At 42.2% G+C, this 19,049-nt stretch overlaps 1 protein-coding gene across 3 annotated transcripts in view; it reads left to right on the forward strand.

Annotated features, from left to right (window-relative positions):
- Nucleotides 1-4,480: 4,480 nt before the first annotated feature.
- The window catches only part of RASGEF1B (RasGEF domain family, member 1B), a 45,369-nt gene continuing 30,800 nt past the window's right edge, over nt 4,481-19,049 (forward strand). For 2 of the 3 annotated variants that reach the window (XM_011972091.1, XM_011972093.1), the window contains exons 1-3: nt 4,481-4,633; nt 16,863-17,045; nt 18,764-18,886. In XM_011972091.1, the coding sequence (XP_011827481.1) occupies nt 16,869-17,045; nt 18,764-18,886 (300 nt within the window). In that variant the 5' untranslated portion in view covers nt 4,481-4,633; nt 16,863-16,868. The remainder of the gene's footprint in view (nt 4,634-16,862; nt 17,046-18,763; nt 18,887-19,049) is intronic. The other variant, XM_011972094.1, reaches the window with a different exon arrangement.

A 19,049-nucleotide genomic window follows, 5' to 3' on the forward strand; every position in this document is an offset into this window, starting at 1 on the left:
ACATCACTATTAAAAGAACTAGAGAAGCAAGAGCAAACAAATTCAAAAGCTAGCAGAAAACAAGAAATAACTAAGATCAGAGCAAAACTGAAGAAGATAGAGACATGAAAAACCCTTCGTTGATCTGTCTAATATTGACAGTGGGGTGTTAAAGTCTCCCACTATTATTGTGCAGGAGTCTAAGTCTCTTTGTAGGTCTGTAAGAACTTGTTTTATGAATCTGGGTGCTCCTATATTGGGTGCATATATGTTTAGGATAGTTAGCTCATCTCCCTGCATTGATCCGTTTACCATTATGTTATGTCCTTCTTTGTCTCTTTTGATCTTTGTTGGTATGAAGTCTGCTTTATGAGAGACTAGGATTGCAACTTCTACTGTTTCTTTTTGTTTTGTTTTCCATTTGCTTGGTAAATATTTCTCCATCCCTTTATTTTGAGCCTATGTGTATCTTTGCACGTGAGATGGGTCTCCTGAATACAGTACCCTGATGGGTCTTGACTCTTTTTCCAATTTGCCAGTCTGTGTCTTTTAATAAGGGAATTTAGCCTGTTTACATTTAAGGTTAATATTGTTATTTGTGAATTTGATCCTGTCGTTATGATGCTAGCTGGTTGTTTTGCCCGTTAGTTGATGCAGTTTCTTCATAGTGTTGATGGTCTTTACAATTTGGTATGTTTTTGCAGTGGCTGGTACTGGTTGTTCCTTTCCATATTTAGTGCTTCCTTCAGGAGCTCTTGTGAGGCAGGCCTGGTAGTGACAAAATCTCTCAGCATTTGCTTGTCTGTAGCAGATTTTATTTCTCCTTCGCTTGTGAAGCTTAGTTTGGCTGGATGTGAAATTCTGGGTTGAAAATTCTTTTCTTTATGAATGTTGAATATTGGTCGCCACTCTCTTCTGGCTTGTAGCGTTTCTGCACAGAGATCTGCTGTTAGTCTGATGGGCTTCCCTTTGTGGGTAACCCAACTTTCTCGCTGGCTGCCCTTAACACTTTTTTCCTTCATTTCAACCTTGGTGAATCTGTTGATTATGTGTCTTGGGGTTGCTCTTCTCGAGGAGTATCTTTGTGGTGTTCTCTGTATTTCCTGAATTTGAGTGCTGGCCTATCTTGCTAGGTTGGGCAAGTCTCCTAGATAATATCCTGAATAGTGTTTTCCAACTTGGTTCCATTCTCCTTGTCACTTTCAGGTACACCAGTCAAACGTAGATTTGGTCTTCTCACATAGTCCCACGTTTCTTGGAGGCTTTGTTCATTCCTTTTTATTCTTTTTTCTCCAATTGTGTCTTCTCTCTATTTAATTAAGTTGACCTTCAGTCTCTGATATCCTTTCTTCCACTTGATGGATTTGGCTATTGATACTTGTGTATGCTTCACAAAGTTCTCATGCTGTGTTTTTCAGCTCCGTCACATCGTTTATGTTTTTCTCTACACGGGTTATTCTAGTTAGCAATTCATCTAACCTTTTCTCAAGGTTCTTGGCTTCCTTGCATTGGGTCAGACGATGCTCCTTTAGCTTGGAGGAGTTTGTTATTACCCACCTTCTGAAGCTTACTTCTGTCAATTCGTCAAACTCAGTCTCCGTCCAGTTTTGTTCCCTTGCTGGTGATGAGTTGTGATCCTTTGGAGGAAAAGAGGTGTTCTGGGTTTTGGAATTTTCAGCCTTTTTGCGCTGGTTTCTCCCAATCTTTGTGGATATATCTACCTTTGGTCCTTGATGTTGGTGACGTTCGGATGGGGTCTTTCAGTGGATGTGCTATTTCTGTTTTTTAGTTTTCCTTCTGACATGCCCCTCTGCTGTCGGTCTGCTGGAGTTTGCTGGAGGTCCACTCCCGACCTTGTTTGCCTGGGTGTCACCAGCAGAGGCTGCAGAACAGCAAAGATTGCTGCCTGATCTTTCCTCTGGAAGCTTTGTCCCAGAGGGGCACCTGCCAGATGCCAGCCAGAGCTCTCCTGTAGGAGGTGTCTGTCAGCCCCTACTGGGAGGTATCTCCCAGTCAGGATACATGGGGGTCAGGGACCCACTTGAGGAAGCAGTCTGACCCTTAGCAGAGCTGGAACGCTGTGCTGGGAGGTCCGCTGCTCTTCAGAGCTGTCAGGCAGACGTTTAAGTCTACTGACGCTGCGCTCCCAACCGCCCCTTTCCCCAGGTGTTCTGTCCCAGGGAGATGGGCGTTTTCTCTATACGTCCATGACTGGGGCTGCTGCCTTTTTTTCAGAGATGCCCTGCCCAGAGAAGGGAAACCCGGCAGTCTGGCCACAGCAGCCTTACTGAGCTGCAGTGGGTTCTGCCCAGTTCGAACTTCCCAGCAGCTTTGTTTACACTACGAGCATAAAACTGCCTACTCTAGCCTCAGCAATGGCAGACGCCTCTCCCCACACCAAGCTCGAGTGTCCCGGGTTGATCTCAGACTGCTGCTGTGCTGGCAGTGAGAATTTCAAGCCAGTGAATTTTAGTTTGCTGGCCTCCATGGGGGTGGGACCCACCGAGCCAGACCACCTGGCTACCTGGCTTCAGCACCCCTTTCCAGGGGGAGTGAACGGTTCTGTCTCACTGGCATTCCAGGGGCCACTGGGGTATGGAAAAAAAAGAACTCCTGTAGCTAGTTCAGTGTCTGCCCAAATAACTGCCCAGTTTTGTGCTTGAAACCCAGGGCCCTGGTGGGGTAGGCACTGGAGGGAATCTCCTGGTTTGTGGGTTGGGAAAACTGGGGGACAAGCACAGTATCTGTGCCGGAGTTCCTCAGGCTCAGTCTCTCATGGTTTCCCTTGGGTAGAGGAGAAAACTCCCTGACTCCTTGCGTTTCCCAGGTGAGGTGATGCCCCTCTGTGCTTCGGCTCACCCTCCATGCTTCGGCTCACCCTCCGTGGGCTGCAGCCACTGTCCAACCAGTCCCAATGAGATGAACTGGGTACCTCAGTTGGAAATGCAGAAATCACCTGTCTTCTGCCTCGATCTCGCTGGGAGCTGCAGACCACAGCTGTTCCTATTCAGCCATCTTGCCAGCAATCTCCCGCAACTCTTAATTTCTTGCTACAGGACCAGTAATGTCAAGAGTGTAAGTGACTGGCCTAATGTCATATGGCTCATTTGCTACAGAACCAGGATGGGAAAACTGAGCTTGAAAAATCAACCAATCAGCACAACCACAACAGCAAGGCAGGGCCACCCAGCCTCTGTGTTTCACTCTGCATGGCTGGCCCACCAAACTCCGTTGGCCTTATGGCTTCTCATTGAAACTGCAGAGAGGCTATGGTTAAGTCAAAGGCTTAGCTAGGTTAGAGTGAATTACTGAATCAGGGGAGTCCTATTTACAGAAAGGAGGGAAGGAGTATGATAAAGAGGAAGAAAAGTAAACGGAGGCATAAATGAAGAAAATGAAGGAGGAATCTCCTAAGAACGGACAAAGTGAGTGTCAAAGTGAGACTCCACCCCAGGAAGGAGAGGGGGAGGGGCCCATGGAGCAGGAGGGAAAAGGATTCCTCCCCCTCAGTAATCTTAATTATAGTAGTATAGGACAGGTATGAATAGTGTTGTTTTATATATGAGAAAACCGAAACTCAGTAAAGCTGTATCACTTACTCAAGACATACAGTTGGTAAGTCTCCTAATTCTGTAAATTTTTTTCTTTCCATAGGTCTCTCTCTTCCCTTGTTTCCATCATTACTTCCCTCTGGCCTCCTTTTATGTGTACAAAGTGAAGTACTGAGGTTTTTACTTTTTTCCTGAAATAATTATCAAATGTCCTGTGATGGAGTATGTGGTTACCATGACAACACAGCCCTCACTGAGGACTAGCCTCCCTGCTTTGCCTCCGGAATCATGTTTCACGGAACAGGTTCCTCTCCGTGGAACTTCTAGGAGCTGTAATTCTACATTTTGTTTGAGTGGTTATTTGCTGAATGTATGTCCTCCACTAGACTATGTAAGCTTCACAATGGGAGGGACCAGCCTACTTTGCCAACAGTGTGCCCCCAGCGTTTTGCACAGTGCTTAGCACCAGGATCTACGTGATATTTGCTGAGCAAATGTTCTGTGGTTCCTCTCCGCTCTCTTCTGAAAGTTACATGGACAGTAACCTTTAGCTCACGATTATGTTAATAGATACTGTGTAACGAGTCGGGCCGGTATTTACAGATAGTATACAGGTGAATGAACACACACACACTCACAACTGCACAACAGCCCGGGGCGGGTGCACTCAAGAGGAAACGCTCACAGTCGGAGCCAGCCCGACCAGCTCTGTTAAACACCGCTGCGCTGGGCTCCGCGGCCCTCTGCCCCGTGGGAGGGCACCCAGGTCCACGCGCTGCGGGAGTCTAGGGCTCACTGGGACTCGCCGGCCGGGTCGGGCGGCGGCGGCGTGGGCGGTGAGCTGTGCGGTGATTGGCCCGCGCCTGCCGGGGTGGGGCGGGGCTGGCGGCGGAGGGGCGGGGCTGGCAGCAGGAGACCGGAGCTCGAGCAAAGGGGGCGTGCGCGGCGACTGCTGCCGTAGTTTCAGTATAAACAAGGAACCCGACTGGTTAGGCGAATTTTGTTTTTCTTCTTCCCGCGCGCTTTCGCTCCCTGTCCTTTGGTCGCATTTGTGGGCGCGCGGCACGCAGCCGGGAGGCGGAGGACTCAGAGTCCACCTGCAGGTAGGTTGTTTCCTGGCTGGGTTTTTCTCCCGGCGGGGGGACCACAGCCCGGTAGCGGGAACTCGGGACCCTGCTGAGCGCTGCGCTCTCCCTGGAGATCCCGGTGCCGCGCGGGGAGCGAGCAGGGCTCAGAGACTGCACCGGCTGGGTGCGCTCTGAGGCGGCGGGAGATCCCGAGGCGAGTGAGCGCAAACGCGGGCACCAAGAGCCGGGTTACAGCCCGGGATCGGGGGAGGGCCCCTGCCCGGCCGCTGCGGGCACCTGGGACTGCCGCGGCCCCAACAGGTGCGTGGCCGAGCCACTGGAACCCGGGTAGGGACGGGCTTGGGTTGGGTTGTGCCTTCCCTCTTTCTCCCTGATCCTGCAGCCGGGCCTTCTGTCTCGAGATCGGTGGTTTTTGAGGATTTGTCTTGAGTTGTAGTCGCGTCCATCATTTTTTTCATCCCTTCTTTCCTTCGTGTGCATACCTAGGTTGATTCTTCCACTTCTTGACTAGTTTTGTGTGTGTGTGTGTGTGTGTGTGTGTGTGTGTGTGTGTGTAGGGGGAGCTGTTGATTTTTGTTGTCAGTGCCATGTAATCTAAAGTCTGACTCGTAGGAAGGGACAAGGGAACAGAAGTCACATACTCCCCACCGACAAGGTGATGTTCTGTCATCCTTCGGTGTTCACCTGGCAAACTTGGGAGACACTGAGTCGTATTGCTTTTGCCAGAGCTCAGTTGAATAGCCTCGGGTCACCTGCCTGGGCAATCTAAGGTGAGCTAGAGGTATCTGGGAGCCTCGCGGGCGATCAGCTTGAGGGAGGCTCTTTCTAAGGGAGCTGTGAAAAACAACTTCAGTGCTGCACCAGGGAGAAGGGCGAGACGGGGACTGGGGTGCGCGCGCCATTGTGTGTGTGTATGGACGTACCATTTCAGTACGGCTTGCTGTCTTGCCCCAACCAAATCGGCGCAGTTCAGGAAAAAGCAACGTAGCTTAGTCCTCTGACACTGCCGAGGGTGGCACAAGTGTGGCATATAACACAAGGAGATTGTCTAGACTGCGATTTTCTCTTCAGAATGTAGATGTATGTGTCCATCCTCCCTGATGAATTCGGTGGATATGGTGTATATCGATGAATATGCACACAAATTTGTGTATGTGTTTGGGCCGAACGCGTCTCCAAGGAGTCCTTCGTCAGCAGTACCATGTGATGACGATCAGGAACTGCTGGTGTGTGTAGATCTATATTTAGCTCAGATGGTCTAATGGCCGAGGGGAGGGTCTCTGAACTGGGTGCATAAAGGGGAAGAGTCTAGGGATCAGGGTGGTGCACTTTTGAATGATGTCTGGCACAGTCACACTCAGATGGGGTGAATAATTGCCCTTTCCTCCTGAAAACAGTAGCTAGAGCTTGGCATGTGACGGCTGTGCCTTAATTTAAAACATAGTTGGACCATGGCAATAAGCCTCTTCTAAGAAACAAGGAGGTTAACAGTTAAGCAGCGTGTGTACCTGGTTGGCGATTTGGGTGAAAATAACTGGTCCCATGAGATTTAGAACAAAAGTAGAGTTGATTTCTTTTATAAAAAGAAATAAAAATAAAAATTCTTTGCTGTTGAGTTTTTCATAACAGAAAAAAAAAGAATGGCAGCTTGTTAAACCCTATCATTAAAGGTAATTTTATTTTTTTAAGTGAGGGGCAGTGGTGGAGCTAGAGAGGAGGACCTTAGGGCACTTTTGACAGACATCAGGGTTTACAAACAACGTTATATTATGCCTTTCAAGCAGATTTTCTGGTGAAGATGAGATCAGCCACTGATTAACAAGTTTCTTGGCATTCTTCCACTGCATGTCGGGTCAATCCTTTGTTTTCTTGGAGGTGGCAACATTTCTGACTACTAAGTATACTGGCTTTGCACTTTCCAGTTGTCTAAGGAAGTGTTACATTCTTAGAATTTATTTCTCCTATGGTGCATTTTCAGTCTTGCTTCATTTTATGTGCTCCATTGGATATTTTATCTGATACTACCACATCTAATACCTGGGAATCACCAGAAAACATTCACATGTATTGTCTCCCGCTAACCCGCTACAGCTTAGCATTAATGGATTTTTTAAACGTGTGTGTATACACATAATGTATATATAGACACATATGTATTTATATGTATAAATCAAAATATTTTAATAACACATACTTCTTATATAACATTTTATTCTTAGACCCTAAAATTAACTACTAGTTAATAGAGTACAGTAGACCAAATAAAAACAATTCAATACACCTTTCTGAGGGAAAAAGACATGGTAAGAAAATTGAAGGGGAGAAACTGGGATCCCTAGTATGACTCAAGAGTGTTGGGATCAGCTTTGTCAATATCCACAGAGTACCTGGAAGAATTGGACTTGGGAGGAACATTGGGATGGCCCCAGGAGAGCACCTCCTTGGAAAGGAGATGGGTGAAAGGAGTGTCTTTTCCTTTGCTTGGGAGAAGAATCTAGAATCCTTGAAGCAGGGATTAGGAATCTTGATTCTGACGCCACACATAATAAATGAAAAAGCTGTGAAAACATTTTGTGACTTCTTAAAGAGGCCAATTGCACTGAAAATGCTGTTTAAGATTTATGGGATTTGTATTAGTAGTAGTTGAATTTGGGTATTGCCAGCCCACTCCCCTCACTTTTTCAGACCTATAGTTGTCCTTTTTGGTTCTCCAGTTAAAACTACAAAAAAGACCCATGCAACCTTTGCTTATCCTAAAGTGACAGATGTTGCAGCCTAGTGCTGCGGACATATTTCTGCTTTGGAAATAAGGAGACTTGGGTTCTGGCGAATCTGGAGCCCTAATCAGCGATTTATTTTTTCTCTATGCCTGCAGTTTCTGTAAAACGACTGTGCGGAGTTGAATGGAGTGATTTATGAGTTTCTTTAGGTCTGTCATAACTGCTTTATTTTGTTGTACTACTGCTTCATGGCATTTACACCCTGTCTTAGGGGTGGACTAATGAAGGGTGAAGTGATTTGCAGTTAGATGTTCACCTACTTTCTAGGTATGTGGAAATGAAGAGAGGAGAGTGAAATTTCTTTTTATTGATTAATTTATGTAGAAGTTTAATATTAAACTGCTTTTTGCTTCTGTTCTTCTCTAGGTATGAATATTAAAAATGATTATTAAAAAGGTTGGTGTCAGATTTTTTTTGGCCTATTAAATCAATATTACTATCCATTAAATTTTTAAATTTGTTTTGAACAACCATTTTTTCTTAGGTTTATATTTATTATTTCATTTCAGGGTATGCCTGTGTCTGGAAATGATTCAGTTGATTCAAATTTTATTAGGAAACCCTGCTTAGAAAATTAGTTTAACCCAGAGAAAGTACAAATTCGCCTGCAGTACCAACATCTTTCTATTGCTCTAAAAGAGAAAAATGGGGAGGGATGAATACAGTTTTTCAAAAATTCACAGCTGGAAAATTATCCCAGTAACCTATTACATACTAAGATATAAATAGAAAACTCTACTTTTAAATAAACATCCTCATTAGCTATCAGATCATTTTCTTGAGATGAATTAGGTATAGAAAAATAAAACCTTTTATTAAAGAATGTTCTCCATATGATATTACTTTATTTGTGTTGAGATCTACCATGTATAAATGATGATTCAGCTACTCGTATCTGTGCTGTTCAGTATGGTAGCCTCTAGTCATATGGGAATATTTAAACTTAAGTTTATTAAAATTAAACAAAATTTAAAATTTAGTTTTTCAGTTGCAATAAGCCACGTTTTAAGTGCTAAGTAGTCACTTGTGGCTAGTGGCTACTCTATTGCATTGTGCAAAAGAAAAACATTTTCAGTATCCCAGAAAGTTCTTTTTGACAGACTCAATTAGGTAATGATGATTTTGATTATCCAGAAGATCATTTTTATTCTTCTAGGAAAAGGAAATATTTAATTCCCATTGTAGTTGAGCACCTACAATGTAAGGCATTATGACCAAATAACATTAGCCAGTACGTCTTCACCTGTACAGTATGAGCTGTATAGTTCAATAATATGCCAAGATCACAAATACCAGTTTCTCAATATATTTTCCCCATAACTCTAGTTATCCTTTTGCTTTTCTAAACCAGCACTGTTACTGCTACAAAGTGCCAACCCTTTGAAAGACAAGGAACGAGGAGCCATCTACTGTCCAGTTTAGGAACTGCATGGAAGATGTAGATGATAAAAAGTTAATGCATAAAGAATGTATGCATTACATTCTTTACATTCAATATGTCCTGGGTTCAGTTCCCACGTAGTAAAGATTTACTTCATAGAAGAGCTTTAATTGACTCTTCAGGTCATGTGCTGAAATGTCATTTGTGTTTTAATAAACTGCTAACAACATATCCCCAAGACAAAAGATGACAAATCTTAGCTTTGTTTTTCTTCCGAGGAAACCAAAGATAGTAAACTATTTGAGTCAGAATCGCCTTCCTCCATCAATTAGGAATTAGTAAGGAAATCTTTAAGTAGCATCTAAGACAAATCAAGCAGAATGCCAATTCACTTTTTGTATGGATGCCGATAAATCAGGAAATAATATCACTGTTTCATTGCAGAGAGACATAGGATCTTCCTTCCTCAAAAATACTGATTTTTTTTTCTTTTTCTCCCTTAACTGTGAAATCTACTAAGCCTGTGGGACTCACTTTCAAAGAAGGTACTTATCTTGGAGTCTTGGAGTTTCTGTCTGTTCACATACCAAAGATGTGAGTTGACTCTGAGTTGTCTTCTCTGTGTTGTTTCCCCTCTCAATATGATACCTTTTTTTTTTTTTTTTTTTTTATAAAGGAGGTAAGCAGAGATGTAGCATTTCTGCAGTTTCCAGAGATGCTGTTAGAAATCTCTGATTTAGGACTTCCTCTGAATGAGGACAGAAATGAGAAGATAATCTAGAAATTTTCTTTCTTTCTTTTTTTTTTTTAACATAGAGTCTCGCTCTGTTGCCCAGGCTGGAGTGCAGTGGCACGTTCTTGGCTCACTACAACCTCTGCCTCCCGGGTTCACGCCATTCTCCTGCCTCAGCCTCCCCAGGAGCTGGGACTACAGGCGCCCGCCACCATGCCCAACTAATTTTTTGTATTTTTAGTAGAGATGAGGTTTCACCAGGTTAGCCAGCATGGTCTCGATCTGCTGACCTTGTGATCTGCCTTCCTCGGCCTCCCAAAGTGCTGGGATTACAGGTGTGAGCCACCGCACCTGGCAATCTAGACATTTTCAAACTTAAGTCATGTTTTAGATAGTGTCAGAAACTTGACTTTTACCTTTCACCCTGGCTCAAATCCATAGTTAGATACACCCTATGAAGGTGCAGTCAATCTTGGTATTCTAGCAGGGCAAAAGGAGGCAGGCTGCAAGTACTTGAGATAACAGCTGGAGTAAAGCTGAAATATGTGAACTCTTAATTCAGATCTATGCAACTTCAAGGGAGAAAAGGAAGAAACAAATTGTTGAAGATTAATCTCACCAAAGGGCAAAGTTTTTCTGGCATCTAGATGGGAATTCAGGAACCAGTAATTCCAGGATATTAAATTAAACCTCTCCCCACTAAACAAATATGCTTTCAAAGTTCAGCTGTGATACGGAGGCCTTCGTCTACTTAAGTGTTTTTTCTTTTTCTTTAATTGGAACACATGCCCAATATTTGAACAGAAGCTAAAATATTATGGTCAACATCAAGGCATTGGATTTATTAGGTATTTCACTGAAGCACTCTATGTATGATGAAATAGGGATCAAAAAAATAAACCTTTTTTTCTCTGACTCTTACATTTTCTGTCTCATTTCAAGTGTAGAGGAAATGCTGACTCGACATTCTGGTAGAGATTTACAAAGCACCTATTGCAGACATTGAGGGATAGCTTTTGATTTAGTTCCCATACCCATCTTTTCCTCAACCTCTTTTCCAATTTGAATTGTCACCTGAAACCACCCTATCCTGGTGCACCTGCTTCATCATAAATAACATTGTGCAAAAGCAGTCGCTAATTCAAACACAGTCTGCTGTTTAGAAAAAGGCAGCTTTTCATCTGGCGCTTTAGTGGGTTTGAAACCATTAGGCATGCCTTTCAAATCCATTCATATCGTAAATCACCCAGAGCTTGCTTCCTTGCTGCTGGATCAATGTCAGGCTGAACTTTTTCAGGGTCCTTGGAAGAACATGATCTATCTTTGTGACCAAATTAGCTGCCTCTGTAAGATGTCTTGTCTGTCAACTAACTTTTCAACTTCCCAAATTAATTTTAAGAAAGAACATTCATCTTGTATACCTGGGCTGGGTATATCTTGACTTCCTGTTGGAAGATTTTCCAGCATAACCTGTAATCTATATGCTAATTTTGATGGCTCTACACTTTCTTTTCCCCTGGTTCATTGTTTTAAAACCAGAATCTATTTCCCATTATCTCCCTGCATCTCCTCACATCCTAAAGTGCTGCCTCAATTTATGCAGAAAAGAAAAAGCCCATTTCAATAGCTGTACCCAAGCCTAAATAATTATGATTATTTTATTCTCTTAACTCAGTTTGATTGGTACTACCTGAAAATACAAGAATTCCTTGATTTCTTTTTCTTTTTTCTTTTTTCTTTTCTTTTCTTTTTTTTTCTTTTTTTTTTTTGAGACAGAGTTTTGCTTTTTTTGCCCAGGCTAGAGTGCAATGGCACTATCTTGGCTCACGACAACCTCTGTCTCCCAGGTTCAAGCGATTCTCCTGCCTCAGCCTTCCGAGTAGCTGAGATTACAGGCATGCACCACCATGCCCAGCTAATTTTGTATTTTTAGTAGAGATGGGGTTTCTCCATGTTGGTCAGATGGGGTTTCTCCATGGCTGGTCTCGAACTCCTGACCTCAGGTAATCCGCCCACCTCAGCCTCCCAAAGTGCTGAGATTACAGGTGTGAGTCACCACGCCTGGCCTAAGAATTTCTTGATTTCTAAGGAGCCAGTCTTGAAAGTGTTAGACCAAGGTTACTGTCAGAGCCACCATGTTCTCCTTCCCTGGCGTAGAGAAGTAATATCTAGGTTCTGTACATGGACTTCTAAATCTGGCGTCTGTAAATTCCCTGAAAGTATATGAAAACTGGTGTGTAAATATCTCTGGGGGTGGTGATGGGGAGAGATTTGTGATCTCCCTAAAAAGTTAAGAGCCACTGACTGAATTGAATGTATTCTGAGCTGTAAAGAACTGACTTACAAATGCAACTTCATAAGGTGAGAATAGCTTTTGAGATGAACCTGCTCTCTGCTTTATGTATTATTGGTAGGATTTGAATAAAGTCAGCAGCTTTTTCTTGTGTCTCATACAAATCTCTTTTTTCTGAAGGAATTAGCTACTTTGAAGTTGGACTTTATGGTAAATTAATGCCAGTGTTTAACTTGCTGTTCCATCCACATATTCTAATTTTGGAGAAGAGTCAGTTTTTCCTAAACAAAATTTTTCGTTAGCTGGTCCCCATTGATAGGTATATTGAGTTAGGCAAAATTTGTACTAACGACAGATGGCAGACAGTGGAGAGGCTAGTTTTGAGGCTGTGTTGCAAAGTGTAGAGAGGAGTAAGTTGAGAGTTTATAGGATCTCAGAGACAGAAAATATTGGTTGTGGAAGCTGAAAGGAAAAGATTTGCTGCCAGTAAGGAAGGCATGAGAACTACACTGACTGAATGAAATAAATAGAAGTTACGGGTTATGAGCAACCTTACCCTGAGCCTTTCTTCCCCTGGAGAAATCGTTAGGAAGTGATTCTTGGAGTTAATAGTGCCCAGGGATAAATACTTGTCTGGATTCTCATGCCCAGTGCTTTGAATATTGGATTTATTTCCTTAACAAGAGCTAAACCAATATTTAGTCTTTTGGTCCTCACTTTTGAATTCCAGAACCGAAGCAGTTAAAACAAAAGACCCAGATATCAAGTCAGGAATACAGAACAAACAGTGGCTCCTGGTGTGTGGTTAACAAGAGGGAAGATACTTTAGAGAAAACAGACTACTATGTTTGTCTTCTTAGCTATTTAGAATTCTGTTCCACAAACAGTGCTTTCTGTACCATTCTGCTGATTTTTCCTTGTGATTATCAAGCATGTCTATTACACAGGCAGTTGATCCTTCCAAAAACAGCTAGACTGGCCACTTGTTAGACATTGTCCAGCAATGTGTGATGAATACTGTGAGCCATAATTTTTCTCTTGGTCATTTCTTTCATTAAATTTTTTTTTGCTGGAAATCTATAAAATACACATGAGCAAATATTACTATATTTCATTGAGTCTAAGAGGCTATCCATTGTTAGATGCTCTGTCATTGCATATATCACTTAAAAAGACTGTTAAGTAAACATGTTTTCTTACCATTCAACTGTTTACATACATCCCAGTTTTGAGGATATTTTAATGTTTTTTAAAGTCCACACTAGAATCTCTGGAATCTCTGTGTCTTGATGAGACCATGCTTTGATGGCAAAAGCCAGTAGCTTAAATACTGCTGTTGACAGTTGAACTTTTTAGTAAGAGTAATTAATGGTACTAATACTTCTTTGGAGCACGGATTTATGTAGAACATGTAAAACGTGTGAATTATCCTAATAGCCTACAATTTGAGACAGACTGACAGGATTTTCATTTAATGATTAAACATTAGAAGTTCAAAGAAGACCATTTGCAGCATATCGTGATGTAATGTAATAAATTTTGAACCTGGAATCTGAAGACCTAACTCTGAAACCCTACCCCACTTGTCCCTTACTCCATGTCTAACCCCAAGCTAGTTATTACAGTTTTTCTGAACCTCAGCTGCTTATGTAGTCAAAAAAAGATGAGGATGCCTGCCAGATGAGGTGGTTGTAGAATCCAGGAAGGCATTTGTAGTCAGTAAACAATTACGCAAATGGAGCCATTGAAATTCTCAGAGCCTTCTGCATCACGGATGTCGTGAGAGAGACCTGGAGGGGGGCTTCGGAGAGTAAAGGGCTGTGACATGTGAAGACATTCTCCGGCACACAGTATCCCATAGTGAGAAGAATTATGACTAACGAAGGGAGAAGGGATTAAGGAATTGAAAAGGTTCTGTCTGGAGTATATGGGGAGGTAGAAAAATAAGACTATTGTGCATAATAAATAAGGGACTGAAGTGACTTGAATCTCAGGAGTTGGTTATTGCTATGTGCAAGGTCAACAATCAAGGTGGTTTCATGGGAAAATGAAATCAGCTAATTAGCAGCATAACTGGGCTTGTTAGAAGGCAGAAAATAGCCTGTGACATAACTCTCTTCTTACAGTTGATTTTTAAATACAGTAAGCCATAACCCTTATTCATTTACCTCAGTTTGGTTTCTATCGCTATTTGCATTATTTTCTTTTGGTCCCTTGTTGGAGGAAATTTTCTAAGTATTGATACTTTGCACCTCTTCAGAGAAATACTACGAGTGATATAGTTCCAAAAAACAATACACAGTCTTTTGTCATTGCTCTAATCATAATGCTCTAAGAAGAACCTTGCGCTAAAGAAGATAAGTAGTTTTGTTATTATTTAGGATTTTGGAAGGGATAAGCAAAATTGGAAATAACAGAAGGAAAACATACCTAGTGGTGTTGAGGGTTTGAAGATTTCACAGCCATTAAGTGCCAGAATTAGGGCTTCATTAAATCTGAATCTTTGTCCAGATCCGAGCTCTTGTCTACTCTGCAGGAGTAAATAATTAAGAAGTGCAAATACTTGGTGGCTTTTGGTGCTGATTCCTTGAAAACAAAATCTGAGTGGCCCATGACCATTTTGCTTACTGCTAATTAGCCCATGGCCAGAGAGTACTTGATGCAGGGGAGTTCCATCCAGCAGGAGTGCAGCAATGTGCTGTGGCCTCATTACTGGGTCATCTTCGCCTGGTCACCTTACCCCCTTGGGTCTCAGTGTGCACATTTATAAGAAGAGGAGATTGGACTAGATTGTGATGGCACATGGGCTGCATCTCCTTCCATGACTGTCTGACAGTCATTGCTAATCACTTAGAACCTGCATTCTCCCACTGAGTTACAGCTTGCATATCCTCCTTGCTCATCCTCAGGCCTTTAGACAACCACTTGAATTGATAGCAGTTGGAAAGTGAAATGAAATGTTTTCCAGATCCTGGGCCAGGTGATTTCTGTGGTTCCTTTGAATATGATTTTCTGATTTTTTGGAATTTCCAAATCCTGGCCAACCATCTCCCAAAAGTGCTTTGTTAGAATGGTTGTACTAGCAATGAGTAAGTGCTCCAATGAAGGAAACTGTGTGGTTCCTGAAAGAAAAAATCCCGATTCCAAGGGCATGACGTTCCTCATGCTGTATGTGAAGGACACTGTGGTTATAACCATTTAAAGCTTTTTTAAGCCAGAGGCAACCAAATCCAGACAAAGAGTTCTCTCTCAGTTATCTGAGGGAGCTTTTAGGTGCCTCTAATCTCAGGTCCCTGCCTCCTAGTTTGAGGACATTATGAGTTTCTCAGGGCAAGGACAGACTGGCTCTTTTTCTTCCCACCAAGGATGGCCAGTTTGCAATGACCATATTGCACAGGAGTTGTACTCATAGAAACCTGGCAATTTGAAGAGGAAAGAAATGTACCTTGTCTATTGCCTTATAAAATGTTAACATTGAATGATTTATTTATTTAACTGCAGTTCCTACACGTGAGGTCTTGCCAACTAAGGGTGTGTGCAGACTGTTTGTGTTAATGTTGTATCCCATAGTGCCTGACCCTTTGGCTGGTTATGACTATGTGCTACCTAAAGGAGAGCCATGGAGCCAATGACCCCGGTAGTCACAAATCCCTGTGAATAGAGTGGTTCTCAGTCAACACCTTCTTCCCATTTGTGGCTTTTTCATGGATCCCTTTAAATTGTCCCTCAGCACTGGTTTGTGGAGGGGACAAAGTACCCAGAAATGAAGTTGGTTTTTATTTCCTGTTTATTTCTCTTGATGTTTCTTTTCTCTAATTCTGTTGTCACCGGCCAGGTTAGCTTTGATGATGGATGTTTTCTCTTAATGCCCCACCCCTGGCCGCCCCCTGCTGAGGCACGTGCACAGGTTGTGATGCTCTGTATACCCATCAGCTGTAGCTGGAACAGATGCTCAAGGAGTGATGGATGTGACTTCTCAGACAGGGCTCCACGCCCCTCCCACATTGAGATGCAAATATCTTTTGGCATCTTGAAAAGAAAGATTAGTCCAGGTTGTGTCCTCCTGCTGCCTCCACACGCCCTGTCCCCGTCAGTCCATGACTTGGAGTATGGCTCCCCCTCATTGTTTGCCTTCTGAAGCCCCCAGTCTCTGCAGCTCTTCAATGCCTCCATTGTGCAGACGTGGTGCCAGAGACTGGGAGTCTGTTCTCAGGGCCCGGTGCCGTCCCTAGGAATTCAAGTAATAACTTAATAGCCTCTGCCGTCTGCAGAGCACCCTCTGACAAGGCCTTTGTGAATTGCAAAGTACACAGATGGAGAAGAGCAACTTATCTCAGGACTGTCACAGTGCTCCTTGTTCCCAAATCAGGTGCCTTCTCAGCCTGCATGTTTATTGAGAACTGAGGCTTTACCAGATACCACCCCACAGCCCCAGGAGAATTTAACACAAAGGGGAGAAAGTCAACAGCATCTGATCTTTCAGTGAAAACTGAGGAGTCTACGTGAAATCTTGTGTGTACACGTATGCATATATAAACACGCACACAGTGTACTTTAATTCTAGGCCTACTTTGCAATTTCGTGTTTTCAGCTTCGATTTTGGTTGTCTTAAGGTCCTTCAGATAGATCTTCAGTATTAGGTAACTTTTCCCAACCAAATTTTAAGGTGTACACATTTCCACCTTAGGAAAATTGTTGACTCCATGCGATAAAGCAATCGAAGTTCAGTTCCCTTGCCCCTTTCACAATCTGATCTGAAGGAGTGACATCTAAATATGACAGCCAGAGACTTGAGTTTAAGTCCAGAGTGGGCCCCTTGGTCTAAGCGTTGTGTGATATTTGATTGAATGGGAGTGGTACTCAAAAGTATGCTTACATGTGGTACTCAGAGAGCAATTTGATTCTTGATGGGCTTTGATATTGTGTCAGAAGCTGAACTACTATTTTAATTGCCTATTCTCTCATTACTGTTAAATCTTAGTGCCTATTAAAGCTTACCTTTATTTTCATACTGCATATTGCTGACATTATGTTTTCTTCTTTTTTGTTCCTTTTAGGAAAGTATGCCTCAGACTCCTCCCTTTTCAGCAATGTTTGACAGCAGTGGTTACAATCGAAACCTCTATCAGTCTGCAGAGGACAGCTGTGGAGGGTTGTATTACCATGACAACAACCTCCTCTCCGGATCCCTGGAAGCACTCATCCAGCACTTAGTACCTAATGTGGATTACTATCCAGATGTAGGTATTCATGTTTCTCTGAAACACATCCTTGGCAACGAGTAGAAATTACAGTACAGGAGGCAGGGACCATAGATAATACAGAATTATCTCTAGGTTGCTGAGAATTTTTCTAATAAGAAATTGCATATTGATTATCAAGTGCATTGAAATCAAGTTGAGCCTGGATAAGGATCAGATTTTGGTGTACTGTGCATATCAATTTCTTTTCAGGTTAGTTACTACATTGTAGACAGTCTGATACCATCTAAATGAAGTATCTGTAGAGTTGATTCATGCATATAGCTTAGTCCTTAAATAGAAATGTCAGAGAACTTTGGATGCTCCCAGAATATGTAATGCCTTTTTTGTTTCCAAGACCAGCACTATGCTAAGAAAAGTGAATGTAACCAAGGAAAGTATATGGAAGAGAAAACAAGATTTATGCTCAAGATGTAATTCTTTATAGATTCAACATCAGATGACATGGTTGCTTTGTTTTACCTTGGTAACCTACACTTATATAGCTAGCACTTTCTAACCTTGGGAATTTGTTATATGTTTTCTTAGTCTTTATAGTAATTCCAAGAGGGAAGAGAGGAGAAAACTAATTCAGAGTGTTGAGTATTTGCTCGTGGTCTCACTCCCAGCATCAGCGGTCAAACACAGGTTTTCTTTCTGGGACAAATGACTTTTTCCCCTTCCCTGTGCTACAGCTACCTCTATGGAATTGAGCTTAGTAGTAGGAGATTTGCTGAGCAGCTGGTTATTGATAAAGATCTCATGAAAATATCTAGAGACTGCATTCATTTGTCTTTATAAATTTAATGATAACGTTGGTGTGCAAAGGATAGTTCGTGCTTGCCACAGTAATTCACCATAGTGTTTCTTACTGAGTTATCTCTCTGTGTATTTTGTTACATGGCATTTTCAGATATGTTGCCACACGGGGAAAACTTGTAATCAAAAGTAAAAGGAATCCCTTGTTCAGCCCTGTAAGTGTTTACGAGCTAGTAAAGGCGCCTAAGGAAAAAAGAAAAATCCCATGGAATTTGTCTTTTCAATGCGAGTCTGAAATTGTTATAACAAATAAGCACTACTTCATTACTGGCTTCTTGGGAGACAATGTGGTTAAAGAAAAGTATAGAGTGTTATATTGTGCTTTATTAAATTGCTTTGCCTTTAAGCAAATAAATAGGTTACTTGAAAGCCTGCCTTTGAATGTTCTGACACAAACACTTTAGTGTGACGTGCTAGACACCCCGGAGAATTCTTGAGTGTTATGTGCATTGGGTAGGTAGGTTTTTTTGTTGTTATTTTTTGTTTGGTTTCCATTGAGTTACAGAGTATTTGGACACACAACCATGTTTTGTATGGGTAGTATATTCGAGTAAGATTTATCTCTCTGGGCTGCATTTCATTCTTCTTTACTAAAGTGAGTTATGTGTCTTGGTATCCTGGCTCCCTGAGGATGGATGTGAAAATGTGCTCTGAATAATTCCAGGAGCCAAACTTATCCTGTACTTCTGTTATTTTTAGTATGGTTTAAGGGAAAACATACATCAGAAGGTAAAGGAGAAATTAATCTTACACCGTTTTACTACTAGTAGGCATTACTTTTGAAACTGCAGCATATTAACTTGATCAGGAGAACTTAATGAAATAAGATGTATAGTATAAAGGCAAGATATTAATTTTAGAGAGAATGTAACAATGATGACCTTTTTCTCTTGCTGCAGAGAACATACATATTTACCTTCCTACTCAGTTCTCGGTTATTTATGCATCCTTATGAGCTAATGGCCAAAGTTTGCCACTTATGTGTTGAGCACCAGAGACTAAGTGATCCTGATAGTGATAAGGTAATGGTACATTTTTAATATTATAATATTATTTTTGGTTTGTTTTATTAGGAATGCTGACTCTATGGCTTAGATTTTTGTGAAGTTGGTTCGTTAAGTAACCGGGGCTTATCCCCAGGCTGAAGTGCATAAATGGCATTGCAGCTATGCAAGGGGAATTGTG

Source organism: Mandrillus leucophaeus, unplaced genomic scaffold (genome assembly GCF_000951045.1).
Source record: "Mandrillus leucophaeus isolate KB7577 unplaced genomic scaffold, Mleu.le_1.0 Scaffold1268, whole genome shotgun sequence".
NCBI lineage: Eukaryota > Metazoa > Chordata > Mammalia > Primates > Cercopithecidae > Mandrillus > Mandrillus leucophaeus.